The sequence below is a fragment of the Oncorhynchus mykiss genome, chromosome 10, assembly GCF_013265735.2.
Source record: "Oncorhynchus mykiss isolate Arlee chromosome 10, USDA_OmykA_1.1, whole genome shotgun sequence".
NCBI classification, from domain to species: domain Eukaryota; kingdom Metazoa; phylum Chordata; class Actinopteri; order Salmoniformes; family Salmonidae; genus Oncorhynchus; species Oncorhynchus mykiss.
Window position 1 is genome coordinate 20,870,570 of NC_048574.1, and position 14,895 is coordinate 20,885,464.

Sequence of the window (14,895 nt, forward strand, 5' to 3'; positions counted from 1 at the left end):
CACCCCACAGTTACGACTATCAACCTGGGCTTGCTCCCACACATTGCTGGACTTCTACAGGCCCATCAGCTCCCAGGAGGTGAGCTCCACAACAGGTTATTGTCCTGCTGAAAGGGGATTTCATCTCCCAGTGTCTGGTGGAAAGCAGACTGAACCAGGTTTTCCTCTAGGATTTTGCCTGTGCTTAGCTCCATTGTCTCTTTTTTATCCTGAAAAACTCCCCATTCCTTAACAATCACAAGCATACCCATAACATGTGTGAAAAATGGCGCCGACAGAGGGCTGCCGTGCTTCTAACTCTACAAGCATTTCGCTACACCCACAATAACATCTGCTAAACACGTGTATATGACCAATTCAATTTGATTTGACATGATGCAGCCACCACTATGATTGAAAATATGGAGAGGGTACTCAATAATGTGTTGTATTGGATTTCCTCCTAACATAACACTTTGTATTCTGGACAAAAAGTGTATTGCTTTGCCAATTTATTTGCAGTATTACTTTAATGCCTTGTTGCAAACAGGATGTTGTTGATCCATTCTCAGTTTTCTCCTATCACAGACATTAAACTCTGTAACTGTATTAAAGTCACCATTGGTCTCATGGTGAAATCCCTGAGTGGTTTCCTTCCTCTCCGGCAACTGAGTGAGGAAGGACGCCTGTATCTTTGTAGCGACTGGGTGTATTGAAGGGATATTCAATGTCTGCTTTTTAAATTTTTACCCATTTACCAATAGGTGCCCTTCTTTGTGAAACACTCCCTGGTATTTGTGATTGAATCTGTGTTTGAAAGTCACTGCTCGACTGAGGGACCTTACAGATAATTGTATGTGTGGGGTACAGAGATGAGGAATTCATGTTAAGCACTATTATTGCACACAGAGTGAGTCCATGCAACTTATTATGTTACTTTTTTATTTATTTTTGCTTTAACTTAATTAGGCTTGCCATAACAAAGGGGTTGAATAGTTATTGACTCAAGACATTTCAACTTTCATTTTGTATTAATTTGTAAACATTTCTAAAAACATAACCCCACTTTGATATTATGGGGTACTGTGTGTAGGTCAGTGACAAATCTCAATTTAATGCATTTTAAATTCAGGCTGTAACACAACAAAATGTGGAAAAAGTCAAGGGATGTGAATACTTTCTGAAGGCACTGTACTGTATACAGACACTGTAGATGACATGCAGACTTACAGTATTACAAGAGGTTAGTATTACTAAAGTCTTGTCACTCACTGTGTCCCACGCTGGAGGTTCCACAAACGGAGGAGAATCGCTGCCTGCTGTCTCTGCTGGTGCAGAGCCTTCTCATCCTCCAGAAAACATGTACAAGCTCTTCCTCCACTGCATCCAGGGGACGCACCACGACTCCCTCACTGGCAGGGTGGCCAAACTGCTCGCTGCTGGGGCCCTGACAGTGGCCACACTAACCCTAAGCACCAGGTTGACCCTCACCAAAGTCATGAGGGCCAACCTAAGGAAGTAACATTTGAGGACTTGGAGTTCTGCACTTGGGAAAACATGTACACCATGATACAGACTGATTTCACTGATTTGATTATGTCATTCATTGCCTGGATCCTTTATAAAATATATGAATTATAATGCCAAAAGGCACTACAAAATGCAAAGCCCTAAGTTCTGATTAACCTTGGATACCTTGATTCATGGTAACCTATTGTATGTACAGTACAGTATGTTTGATCAGGTGAGGTGTTATCCAAGGCTTCATCCGGCAAGCCCACATTTTCTGCACTTTTAGCTCTCTTTGTCTTAAACAATATATAATTCCTCACTTTCACATGAGGAATACATCTTATTGAGCAAGGGATGCTGTTGAATGTACTAATCTTTAGCCAACCTGTCAATATAGTGACGTTTTGGTCCACACTTTGCACAGTTATAATCAATCACCAGCTCTCACATTGTCAACGTTGTGTGAAATGTTGCTGACAATTTCCCACGTCAAATCATCATTTCAGGTTTTGTTAGAAACTTGCTCACATGTTGTGCAGATAAGTATTTGACATGTTTCAAGAGAAATGTTAAATTTTTCTTCATAATTTTTTGTTTTTCATATTTTTGTACAGATAACCATATACATATGTTAGAGATTATTGTATTTAATTTGTGGTTTTATCAGGCTTGTGGCAAAGATTTTCTTAATGTGGTCAAATTATGCTTGGCGGTAAAGACATCCCTTTTCTTTTCATTATCCACTCAGGGTCGGGGGGACACGTGTAGCGAGTTTGATTGACAGCGTCAGTGGGCGTTTACTAACTTGGTTAATTTGGGTAACATCCTTCTTTCTATTTACAAGTTCACTCACTGGCACCAAGTCTTGGTAAGTAAATACCCCTAACATGTTGATTACTTCGGTGTTATTATAGTGTTAGTGTAGCCTCGTTTGCTAATATAAATTTTGCCTACTAACAGTAGATTAGCGCACTGCTAGTTAACCTTAGCTGCTTCCTGTCCAGGCAAGCTAGCTGGTTTGTAGGCTTGCAAAAAAGGACATACATTTCTTTAAACCGACATCCATCCTACAAAATATATTCATAGCATTGATGTTGTGTGGCTACCAGGCATTTGTCCGACCTACATTAGCTGTCATACTTTGTAAGCTAACGTTAATTTAGCTGGCTACATTATAATGGTCGGCCAATTAGCCATCTAACCAGCTCTCGTTGGTTTAACATTTTTTTTTAAAGTATCATTCGCTGGGGTATCTAATTTAGAATTATTTTACTTTTTTAAAGCAGACCAGCCAATTTGGAAACGTAAAAATTGTCTGGAGGGCATTTTATTGGCAAGGCGTCATTGGGTGAAATATTTGCAGTGGGTGTGTCCTCATGTGTCAACACTGAGTCATTAGCCTACACTGTTAGGTTTCCGTTATTCTTGAGATTGCCATATGCTTTCGATTATGGGTATTTATGACTATTAATGAATCATTAGGGCTATTTCAAACTACTTTAGAAACGAATACGTTTTTAATCTGTTTTTCCCTTCTACAGGTTGACAAATTCAATTAAATTGATTAAATATGTTTCTGGCCAAAAGACTCATTGGTGGCATTCTTGATGTTGTAAGGTAAGGATCTGGCTATAGTACTAAGGACCTCTTCTAAATCATTTGCAATACATAATGTAGTTAGTAGTGTTTTCTGGGCTTTGCCGAATGGGAAGGGGGTTGAGGCTTTTTAGGTTGTGTGGGTGCAAGTGGAATGAAAGTTGTCTAATCTTAGGACTTTGGCACTGCTTAAATTGGTTCTATCATTGCATAGACTTTCAGGTATGGATAATATATTCTCACTGTGCTGTTTTAATCAGTTTGGAATCAAGAGAGAATACAAGGTGTTAATTGTTTAAGCTAAGTTGGACAGGAGCATGATTCTTCAGCTAGTAGTCACTGCAGCTATTACCACTGACCAAGTCAATCAATGCCTCTATATCTCTGCATAGCTATCACTCTTAGGAATGCTACCCAGTGACTAACCTATTCATCTCCCCTGTGTCCCCTTCAGCAATATTGATCCAGCTGCTTTTGTGCCCTCTGACCCAGTGAGTGGCATTGCTATTTCATAATTTATCACCAGAATACACAGTTGTTATGGATAATAGTAACCTGAACAAAAAATTCCTAATTTCCTAACGTTGTTATCCTGCAGCCTGCACCACGAAGGCCACTTGCGTATGCAGAGCAGAGTGAGAGTGACGAGGAAAGACAGTTTCGCAAAGTCTTCCAGCAGTTGGCTGGAGATGTGAGTACGATATTTCCTTGCTACTACTCCCTCACCATATTCCTATTTTGGTTTAACTTCATAGTACCTCTGTAAAAGTAAACACCTTGTGGCAACCATACACCTTGCCATTAAAAAGGCACTGTGACTGCTGAAATGCCTTTGGTGCAGGATGATCTTCATTTAATGGCTCAAATTCACTACTGAATACTGTGAATAGATGCACTATGCATGCTATGCTTCAATGTTGGGAATAATTCAAATTAACTTTTCCTTCAGGACATGGAGGTGAGTCCCATCGAACTGATGAACATCCTGAATAGAATTATTTCCAAACGTAAGTCATGGTTCTATTCTGTCTATTTGTGTGGCTCTGCCTGGATGTACACGCTTGCGTGCTTTAAGCAAGTCTCTACGTATGCCTGTTTATTGACAATCCTTTTCTATCCTAGAAAGCCATGTTTGAGATGTAATATTCTTGATGAATTTCTCAGTGAGGCTGATATGTATTTGTGAATGAGTAAGGGGATGATACGCTGAGTGATCTGGCTGCTTTTTAATTTCAGATGGTGACTTGAAGACAGACGGGTTTAGCATAGAGTCCTGCAGGAGCATGGTGGCAGTCATGGATGTATCCTTCCTGTCATGACCTGTTTGTGGTGGAGGTCAGGGTCCAGGCTGTGACTTAACAAAATGTGGAAAAAGTGAAGGTGTATGAATACTTTCCGAAAGCACTGTAAGCGTCAGGTTTTTGTTAACCTTAACTCTGTTGCAGAGTGACAGCACTGGAAAGCTTGGATTTCATGAGTTCAAACACCTTTGGAACAATATCAAGAAATGGCAGGTGAGTATTTAATTTCCACCAGCTTGGTAAAAACTATTTGTCTCATTATTTCTTGATTTGAATAATGAAGTAGTTTGAGAGTATTAGCACTATTAGAAAGTATGATAATGTGTAACCATGGAAATTGAATCAAAGAAGTATTATACTACATAAATGTATTTCAAAACAAAGGTTTTTGTTTTGTTTTCAGGGTGTGTATAAGACTTATGACACTGATGGCTCTGGGGTTATTGGTGTAGATGAGCTTCCCAACGCTTTCAGGGTTGCAGGTTAGAGAAATCATACAGCACAGAAAGATTTATATCACTGTTTGGCAGACACTTGTTACAGCTCATATGTTCTTAAAACATTGCACTGTGATATGAATACATTTTGAATGTCAACTTTTTAATTGGTGTTTGAGATTGTAATCCTCTGTTTCCAGCTTCATAGTTAAATGTTTAGATATCAGCATTTCAGTTTTGACCAAGGATATTCATAAAACCTAAATATGTATGTCTATGGTTTGGACCCAGGCTTCCGCCTCAACGACCAGTTGTTCCAGATGATCATCCGCAGGTACAGCGAAGAGAATGGGGACCTGGACTTTGACAACTACATTGGCTGTCTTGTGAGACTGGATGCTATGTGTCGTAAGTCTGATTCCCTGCTCTTTTCCATATCGTCGTCATGGTAGGGGTTCTTTTAGCTCTGTATAGGGTTTAAATATAGAAACCATATGCATTAACCTTTTGGTACATGTGTCAGCACAACTAATGGTACTCCGTTTGAAAATAATGGGGTACATAATCATTGGAATATTTCATTGGCAGTTTTCTCTATTCAAAAGTCAGTTGCACATCTGAGCTATCTTTTTTTGCAGGTGCATGGTAACAGTTGATAAGATAAGAAACCTGCACACTGCTCTTGATAGAGCCTTGTTGACCTCAAGGCCTTAATTAGAGCTGCCTTTTGAATAGAGAGAACAGCTTTGCCAATAAAATATTCCAATGATTATGTACCCCATTATTTTCAAAGGAGTACCATCTGTTGTATTTTCCTGATTTCAGGTGCCTTCAACACCTTAGACAAGGATAACAATGGAACCATCAAGGTCAACGTTCAAGAGGTAAGCATGTCACACTTACAAGCTGTACCAATGAGATGGTATTCTGAATGTAATTAGCCTAGCAAAGCTACTTTGGTTTTTGGCATCACTGTACAATGTGTTCCTATCACACAAGAGGTCAAAACCCACCATTGTACAGGGTTGATGTCAAACAATTGTTTTAATTTGTTTCTTTGCAGTGGCTCCAGTTGACCATGTATTCCTGAGCTTAGGACATGCCTACAGGTGTTTACAAAACCCCTCCATTTCTATCTACTTGATGCTGTGCCAGTCCCCCAGTGTATGCAGGTTTCCATACATTATTTGCAACCTACACAATGTGAATACAGCTTTTTCATACAACAAAAGGGGAGTTGTAGACTAACATGGGAACTAAAACCTGCACACACAGTGGTTCTATGGGCTGACACTGAGAACCTCTGGGCCACTCGATGCTGGTCTTGCATTCAACCAAGAGTATCTGCTTGTTTTCCTTTTGAATTGAAGAAAAGACAGCATTCGCCTTTGTAGAGGTTCTTAGCTCTCAAAAGGTAATAATTTACCAATCATTTTTAAGCCAGTTCTGAAATAGTCTATAACTGTGACACATACATGGTGTCGCTACACATAATGCCAGCACAATGTTAGTTTTTGCCATTGCTGCATGAAACCAACAGATGCCATTTAAGGATTTGGTAACTGTTGCCATAAGTCACTGAACTGTTAGTCTTTGAAATGACCAGTGTAATTTTGTATGGAATTAAAGTAATCCTAACAATGTAGTGCTTGTGTTATTTCAACACCTCAAGCGTACTCATTTACAAAGTTGTATCAGTCATATGTACAGGATAAACATGGTATACCCTGTCCAATGAAATGCTTACTTACAGGTTCCTTCAACAATAAAAAAAATAATACGAACATAAAGTAAATAGCTCAATAGAATAAGAATTTTAGCATAATACAGGAAGGCACAATTTAGAGTTCAATATTTACAAGTGTTAAAAAATTGTGCGGTATTTAGCAATAACATATTTGGTAGCGTGAATGTATGTGCGTGCTGAAGTGCAGGTGTTCAGCCCAGTTCGGCAGTCTATATCGGACTTCATGCTCCGATACCATATGCCCGTCAGTAAGGGAGTGAACAGCTCATGGCTGGGGTGTGTGGGGTCCTTGATGATGCTGCGGGCTTTCGTTTGAATAATGTTAGATGTCCTGGATGGCTAACATTTCATCAGTTTGTTTCACCCATGCTCTGGGAATAATGGTTGATGTGTTTACCTGATGGCTGGATTAATACATGTATCACCCGTCGTGGTTAACTTGACCACTGTTTCTTCATTATGATGAAAAGCTTATTAGCTACTTCTATATTACGTTTTTTTTTTTTTTTAGGTGCTTGGGAAAGTTAATTAAGTGATTCCGTGCTTGTCCTTTCAACGTATGATTTCAACAGCGCCATAGCTCACGCATTGTGGTCAGTCGCAGGACTTCTCATTCCAGAAAAAACACGTACTGAGCTTGCGTACAAACTAGCGCGAGACATCGGACTGTGGCTAGCTAACTACGAAGTTTTCGGACTAATCGCAGAAATCACAACCTTTCTTTCCCTCAAAGGTAAAACTGTAATGCAAAGCAATATTACAAATATCTAGCCTATTTTGGTGTTATTTTTCAGTCTCGTAAAATGAATGAAGAGGCGACATTGCGTGCGCAAACGTTTGCTAGCTACAATCTTGTTAAGACGTGACTAGCTAACATTAGCTAGCTAGCTTACTTGTTCACGAAAAAAACGCCCAAAATGAACAATGAGCAGTAACGGCATTTTCGATGTTAAGGCATTGTGTTTAAAAAAGTACAAATATGTTACCATATCGCAGTTACTAACCGGTTTCGCCGCTATCGCATAGATAACATCCTAGTTAGCTAGTTAACTAACAAGTACATTTTTTGGGTATGGGTAAGTTAACGTGAACTAATGTAGCTAGCTAGCAGTCTAGCCCGTAAACCGAGCTAAATCAAGAGAGCACTGACTGCTGTCTGACGATGATGATACTCGGGTTGCGTCTGTCTTCTTGGCAAGACAGGCTGATGACTGGTCAACAAAGGGATTGCGCTAGACTTTGACAGCTGTGCAAGTAATTTATAGGGTGCAAGGTTTGTATTCATGATTCTGTCATGCAATGTTGTGATTGGGGGAACCAAATTGAATTCAATTAACTAGCTAATGAGTACAGACGCTCATTTGCGGGCACACTTTACTGTAGCTGAATTTAGATGCACTTGCTGATTTTCTTATCCACCTTATTATATTATCAATCAACAATTACTCAAATTGTTATTTTGTAATCTGATATTTGTATTCAGTATCAAATGTTTCCTTTTAGTTGTACGCTGTTGGGTATTTGATAGAGGTCCAGTGATGTATTATTATGAGTTACATTTTTGGCTCCAGAAGAGCTAGTAGTATCCCTACTAGGAGGACTGAAGGCAGAGACCAGCGAGAAAGAAGCAGACCAGCGAGATAAGAGGTATTGTGGAAGATGTCTGCCTCGCACTTCTTCAATGAGGACAGTGTCACACGGTTCAAAAAGAGAAAAGCTCGCTTTACCTTCAGTGAGGTCCACATCCTCCTAGATGAAGTGAAGAAGAATCGGCACATCGTTGTCGGTATGTACCTCTGTACCCTGCAGCACTACATGTTGATGTGATGATAAAAAAAAAAACATTTTTTGTTTAAAACTTTATCCCAATTTGGTTGTCATCCCAGGCTCATGCCTGTGTTTATTTTCAGAATATAGACACGTGGTCATGCTTTAATTTTGCAGATGCACAGTAACTCTTGTCTTATGCTCAAGTACCGGCTCCTCTTAGACACCAGTATGTATGGCCAAACAAAAACCAGCATCTGACCCTTTTCTTATTAATTGTCCCTCTGACTCTTACAGGGAAGTTTAACCGCGGTGTACCAACGGATGTGAAGAAGCGCGTGTGGGCGGAGATCACAGCCAGTGTGAATGAGATCGGGGAGAGCCAGCGTGAGGTCATCGAGATCATCAAGAAGTGGTCCGACCTCAAGTGCGACACCAAGCGTAAGGTGGCCGCCATGCGGTCGGGGGCCAACTTCAAGGGGATCAACTCGCGGCTGTCCCGCGACCTCAGCCCCACAGAGAACATTGTGCATCAGATTTTGGAGCTGGATGGAAAGCGAAGCCGGGTGCCAGGTCTCCATTATGGGGCTTTCAAGGAGGGAGATGATGATGAAGGACCAGAGGAGGAGGACGAGGAAGAGGACATGGCGGGGATACACAGTTACCCCAATGAAGGAATAGACGTCTCGATGCCACCACCCTCCACGCTTTCCTCGGCAATGCCCATGTCCTTTTCCATGGGGATGCCCATGCCAGGCCCTGGCCACACACCTATACCCCCGGTTCAACCCAAAGATGACCATTCTATGCCAACCTACAGTGGCTCGTCCAGTGAGTTATCTAATTTGAAACTGGAAGGGTCTGAGTTGTTCAATTTATACACCACACACAACTTTCAAGGTGAGGGTTTATCGAGGGTGCATATTCACATATTAGATTTTCTGTTGCAGGAGATTCTTCACATCCCTCTTATGAAATGCAGTACGAGATACCCACTGGTGAAGGTAACTGCATTGACCCAACATTCAACTTGGTTTATTTGTCTATAGGGTCTGATTTGTCTGGTATTGCAGTACTAGAAATACGCTTGTGAAATACTGCTGGATGTGTGGTATACGGCTGGGAATTGCCAGGGACCTCACGATACGATATCACGATACTTAGGTGCTGATACGATATGTATTGCGATTCGATGTTCCAAACATACTGCTCACCATACAGTGCCTTCAGAAAGTATTCAGACCCCCTTGACTTTTTCCACATTGTATTTACAGCCTGCATTTTAATTGGATTAAATTGAGACAACACATCACTGAGTACCACTTCATATTTTAAAGCATGGTGGTGGCTGCATCATATTATGGGTATGCTTGACATTGGCAAGGTCTAGGGATTTAAAAAAAAATATATATAATTTTGGATAACACAAAAAAAAGGGAATAGAGCTAAGCACAGGCAAAATCCTAGAGGAAAACCTGTTTGTCTGCTTCCCAACAGACACTGGGAGACAAATTCACCTTTCAACAGGACAACCTAAAACACAAGGCCAAATATACACTGGAGTTGCTTACCAAGACGACATTGAATCTTCCTGAGTGGCCTAGTTACAGTTTACTTAAATCGGCTTAAATCTATGGCAATACTTAAATGGCTTTGTAGCAAGGATCAACATCCACCTTGACAGAGCTTGAATCATTTAAAAAATAATTTGCAAATACAGTGCCTTGCGAAAGTATTCGGCCCCCTTGAACTTTGCGACCTTTTGCCACATTTCAGGCTTCAAACATAAAGATATAAAACTGTATTTTTTTGTTAAGAATCAACAACAAGTGGGACACAATCATGAAGTGGAACGACATTTATTGGATTTTTCAAACTTTAACAAATCAAAAACTGAAAAATTGGGCTTGCAAAATTATTCAGCCCCCTTAAGTTAATACTTTGTAGCGCCACCTTTTGCTGCGATTACAGCTGTAAGTCGCTTGGGGTATATCTCTATCAGTTTTGCACATCGAGAGATGGAATTTTTTTCCCATTCCTCCTTGCAAAACAGCTCGAGCTCAGTGAGGTTGGATGGAGAGCATTTGTGAACAGCATTTTTCAGTTCTTTCCACAGATTCTTGATTGGATTCAGGTCTGGACTTTGACTTGGCCATTCTAACACCTGGATATGTTTATTTTTGAACCATTCCATTGTAGATTTTGCTTTATGTTTTGGATCATTGTCTTGTTGGAAGACAAATCTCCGTCCCAGTCTCAGGTCTTTTGCAGACTCCATCAGGTTTTCTTCCAGAATGGTCCTGTATTTGGCTCCATCCATCTTCCCATCAATTTTAACCATCTTCCCTGTGCCTGCTGAAGAAAAGCAGGCCCAAACCATGATGCTGCCACCACCATGTTTGACAGTGGGGATGGTGTGTTCAGCTGTGTTGCTTTTACGCCAAACATAACGTTTTGCATTGTTGCCAAAAAGTTCAATTTTGGTTTCATCTGACCAGAGCACCTTCTTCCACATGTTTGGTGTGTCTCCAAGGTGGCTTGTGGCAAACTTTAAACAACACTTTTTATGGATATCTTTAAGAAATGGCTTTCTTCTTGCCACTCTTCCATAAAGGCCAGATTTGTGCAATATACGACTGATTGTTGTCCTATGGACAGAGTCTTCCACCTCAGCTGTAGATCTCTGCAGTTCATCCAGAGTGATCATGGGCATCTTGGCTGCATCTCTGATCAGTCTTCTCCTTGTATGAGCTGAAAGTTTAGAGGGACGGCCAGGTCTTGGTAGATTTGCAGTGGTCTGATACTCCTTCCATTTCAATATTATCGCTTGCACAGTGCTCCTTGGGATGTTTAAAGCTTGGGAAATCTTTTTGTATCCAAATCCGGCTTTAAACTTCTTCACAACAGTATCTCGGACCTGCCTGGTGTGTTCCTTGTTCTTCATGATGCTCTCTGCGCTTTTAACGGACCTCTGAGACTATCACAGTGCAGGTGCATTTATACGGAGACTTGATTACACACAGGTGGATTGTATTTATCATCATTAGTCATTTAGGTCAACATTGGATCATTCAGAGATCCTCACTGAACTTCTGGAGAGAGTTTGCTGCACTGAAAGTAAAGGGGCTGAATAATTTTGCACGCCCAATTTTTCAGTTTTTGATTTGTTAAAAAAGTTTGAAATATCCAATAAGTGTCGTTCCACTTCATGATTGTGTCCCACTTGTTGTTGATTCTTCATAAAAAAATACAGTTTTATATCTTTATGTTTGAAGCCTGAAATGTGGCAAAAGGTCGCAAAGTTCAAGGGGGCCGAATACTTTCGCAAGGCACTGTATTGTACAATTCAGGTGTGCAAAGCTCTGTTACTTATTCAGAAAGACTCAGCTGTAATCACTGCCAAAAGTGATTTTAACATGTATTGACTCGGTGTGAATACTTAAGAGTTATTTCTGTATTTAATTTAATACATTTGCAAAAAAATATATATTTTTTCGCTTTATCATGGGTTATTGTGTATAGATGGATGACAAAAAAACAACAATTTTATCCATTTTGAATTCAGGCTATAATCAGGTGGAATAAGTAGAGGGATATGAATATTTTCTGAAGGCACTGTATTATATGTCTGCTGCAGAGGGACAAAAGCCATGAGAAAACTGCTTTCATCAGTCATGGAAATAAGCTCTGAAAACCTATTTTAAAAGATGGAGAACAAGCTATGAATACAAAATACTGGAGTTTTGGTGCAGTTACAGCCAACTAGAGCAAAAATATTGCGATAGTGTCAGTACGATATCGTAAAAATGTATATCCTGATGTGTAACTAGCGATTCCCCCCCCCCCCCCCCTCCCCCCATCACTATGTGGTATGTGTAACCTCAAACACACGCACAAGTTCAGTGTCACCTCTTGCCTTTCCATAGACACTGAGAACCAGTTTGGGCAGACAGACGACGAGCGTCAGGACGAGCTGCCCCCTTCTACCTCACAGACGTCCAGCATCACAGAGGACAACCAGGGGAGCGGCGGCGGCCAACACCCCTCCACAGGCACCCAGCCCTCGCCCTCATCGTTCTCCGCCCCACCACCTACAGCAGGCCAGCCACCTCGGAATGCCAGGGAGAGCATGTTGCAGAGTGCCTCGCTGAGCATTCAGGAGCAGCACGCCACCAACACCGCGCTAGAGACGGTGTCACGCTCCCTGGAACTGCTGTCCGAGTCAGTGCAGCAGCTGGCCGAGACGCAGCAGGAGTTTGTGCGCGAGTCGCTGCAGCTGCAGAGGGAGACGATGCACATACTCCGAGACTTCACCAGTGGGGCCCTGGCCCTCATGCATGACAAGCTCAATGGACGCCCGGCCCTATAGCCCAGACAATGCTGCACTATTTGCCCCTCCTGTGGAGCTGGACGGGTGTGTTCCTTTACACTGGGTACAAGGTTGTTCCATTTCTTTCATTGAGTCATTTACTCCAGACATTTTTAGTGGGTTGTGTTCCGAGTTACTGTATTTTATAGGAGTAACCCTACTGTCTGCGTAAATGTTTAAATTATGAACTGTGTGTTATCCCGCCAAGGGAAATACAGAAACTCAAAGCAGAATTAGGGCTTTCTTGCACAAATTAAGAGCCTATTTGTTTCTTCCCCCATTTCTCAGATCATTAAAATGGAGTCTAGTTTAAGGCTCAGAGAGATTCTAAAACTTGCCTAATTTTAGAGTGCGGTAATAATGTGTAATGTTTCCTAAAGTGTCCTGTTGTATCATGTTGAAAACAGGTTCTATCTGATAAACATGTTAGAGCGATAAGGCCCCGTCATTTGTAAAGGTGTGCATACTTATTGAGATTATGGACTGATTTCTGTATGTTCCTTTTTTATGTGAGACAGTTTTAAACGAATTCTCCTTTTGTCTACTATGTTGATGTAGTCTCCTTATGTACTATTGTACGGAGATATTGTAGAACATGTAAATAAATATGATTGATAACTGCTGTAAACTGACATTAAATTGCTCTTATTATACAGTAGGACCTCGGAGATACAAACACATTGGGAATGCAAGTCATTCAGAACCCTTAAATGTCTAACTTTCCAATAGCGTAGGTTCATAAAGGTGCCGGCAAATGCCTTGTTTACCCACATTTCTGTATTGTACATTGCTCTATGTTACACATTTTTTGTGAAGTCATTAGCACAGTATACATGATGCCAATTTTGGCTTCAAGACGTAGGCAATTGGAAAAACCAAAAAGTAAATGGTGCCCATTTATTGGCACATTGAAGCACGTCGCACGCTGTAAACTCGATGGATAGTAGTAAAACCATGACATATTGAGACATACACTACATGACCAAAATGATGTGGACACCTGAACATATCATTCCAAAATCATGGGCATTAATAGGGAGTTGGTCCCCCTTTGCTGCTATAAGTCTCCACTCTTCTGGGAAGGCTTTCCAGTAGATGTTGGAACATTGCTGTGGGGACTTGCTTCCATTCAGCCACGAGCATTAGTGAGGTCAGGGAATACTGTTGGGAGATTAGGCCTGGCTCACAGTCGGCGTTCCAATTAATCCCAAAAGTGTTCGATGGGGTTGAGGTCAGGGCTCTGTGACGGCCAGTCAAATTCTTTCACACCGATCCCGACAAACCATTTCTGTATGGACCTCGCTTTGTGCACAGGGCATTATCATGCTAAAACAGGAAAGGGCCTTCCCCAAACTGGTGCCACAAAGTTGGAAGCACAGAATTGTCTAGAATGTCATTGTATGCTGTAGTGTTAACATTTCCCTTCACTGGAACTAAGGGGTCTGGTCTTGCCCGAACCATGAACAGCCCCATACCATTATTCCTCCTCTACCAAACTTTATATTTGGCACTGCATTCAGTTCTTGTGCTGACATTGCTTCCAGAGGTAGTTTAGAACTCGTAGCTACGTGCTTCAGCACTCTGCGGTCCCGTTCTGTGCGCTTTTGTGGCATACCACTTCACGGCTGAGCTGTTGTTGCTTCTAGACATTTCCACTTCACAATAACAGCACTTACAGTTGACCGGGGCAGCTCTAGCAGGGCGAAAATTTGACAAACTGACTTGTTGGAAAGGTGGCTATCCAATGTGCTACGTTGAAAGTCACTGAGTTCTTCAGTAAGGCCATTCTATTAACAATGTTTGTCTATGGAGATTGCATGGCTGTGTGTTCAATTTTATACACCTGTCAGCAAAGGGTGTGGCTGAAATAGCAGAAGGGGTGTCCACAAACTATATATACAAAAGTATCTTTATGCACATTTGCCATTCACTTAAAATCCATATGGACAATTTCGATTGCATATTTGTTTTTTATCCTTAAGCCAGACACTGGTCTTTAGCACATGTTGGCAATGTTTAAAAGGCAAAAGTCCTTTAGTTTGTTATTGCCCATTCGGTTGAACGGTCAGTCCTTAACTCCGGTCAGTCTAACTCTTAGGTTTGTATCGTTGACATTCTACTGTACATAAAATCCAACCACGTGCGCCTCTGTGTGTACAAGTCATGTGCGAGTGCGAGTCGGACTGT

At 41.2% G+C, this 14,895-nt stretch overlaps 2 protein-coding genes across 5 annotated transcripts; both read left to right on the forward strand.

Annotated features, from left to right (window-relative positions):
- Positions 1 to 2,213: 2,213 nt before the first annotated feature.
- On the forward strand, positions 2,214 to 6,468 carry LOC110533486 (calpain small subunit 1). 2 transcript variants are annotated; one of them, XM_021617745.2, is made up of 11 exons: positions 2,214 to 2,359; positions 3,033 to 3,108; positions 3,542 to 3,578; positions 3,686 to 3,778; positions 4,037 to 4,094; positions 4,324 to 4,388; positions 4,533 to 4,601; positions 4,792 to 4,870; positions 5,117 to 5,233; positions 5,651 to 5,709; positions 5,889 to 6,468. In XM_021617745.2, exons 2-11 carry the CDS (start codon positions 3,062 to 3,064, stop codon positions 5,913 to 5,915), a joined length of 651 nt encoding a protein of 216 aa, XP_021473420.1. In that variant the 5' UTR covers positions 2,214 to 2,359; positions 3,033 to 3,061; the 3' UTR covers positions 5,916 to 6,468. The 2 variants fall into 2 exon arrangements, with proteins under 2 accessions (XP_021473420.1, XP_021473421.1); XM_021617746.2 differs by lacking the exon at positions 2,214 to 2,359 and adding an exon at positions 2,862 to 2,945.
- A 427-nt stretch (positions 6,469 to 6,895) lies between these two features.
- Positions 6,896 to 13,336, forward strand: zgc:153990 (Myb_DNA-bind_5 domain-containing protein). 3 transcript variants are annotated; one of them, XM_021617741.2, is made up of 5 exons: positions 6,896 to 7,305; positions 8,144 to 8,358; positions 8,637 to 9,170; positions 9,290 to 9,343; positions 12,266 to 13,336. In XM_021617741.2, exons 2-5 carry the CDS (start codon positions 8,232 to 8,234, stop codon positions 12,706 to 12,708), a joined length of 1,158 nt encoding a protein of 385 aa, XP_021473416.1. In that variant the 5' UTR covers positions 6,896 to 7,305; positions 8,144 to 8,231; the 3' UTR covers positions 12,709 to 13,336. The 3 variants fall into 3 exon arrangements, with proteins under 3 accessions (XP_021473416.1, XP_021473417.1, XP_021473419.1); XM_021617742.2 differs by having other exon boundaries at positions 6,973 to 7,845; XM_021617744.2 differs by having other exon boundaries at positions 6,973 to 7,305; positions 8,147 to 8,358.
- Positions 13,337 to 14,895: the final 1,559 nt, after the last annotated feature.

Coding starts and splice junctions, on each gene's coding strand:
- LOC110533486 (XM_021617745.2), top strand. CDS start 3,062: ATGTTTCTGGCCAAAAGACTCATTGGTGGCATTCTTGATGTTGTAAG. Junction 3,579..3,685: donor CTTTTGTGCCCTCTGACCCA/GTGAGTGGCATT, acceptor GTTATCCTGCAG/CCTGCACCACGAAGGCCACT. Junction 4,095..4,323: donor GAATAGAATTATTTCCAAAC/GTAAGTCATGGT, acceptor TTTTAATTTCAG/ATGGTGACTTGAAGACAGAC.
- zgc:153990 (XM_021617741.2), top strand. CDS start 8,232: ATGTCTGCCTCGCACTTCTTCAATGAGGACAGTGTCACACGGTTCAAA. Junction 8,359..8,636: donor GAATCGGCACATCGTTGTCG/GTATGTACCTCT, acceptor TGACTCTTACAG/GGAAGTTTAACCGCGGTGTA. Junction 9,171..9,289: donor AACCTACAGTGGCTCGTCCA/GTGAGTTATCTA, acceptor TTTCTGTTGCAG/GAGATTCTTCACATCCCTCT.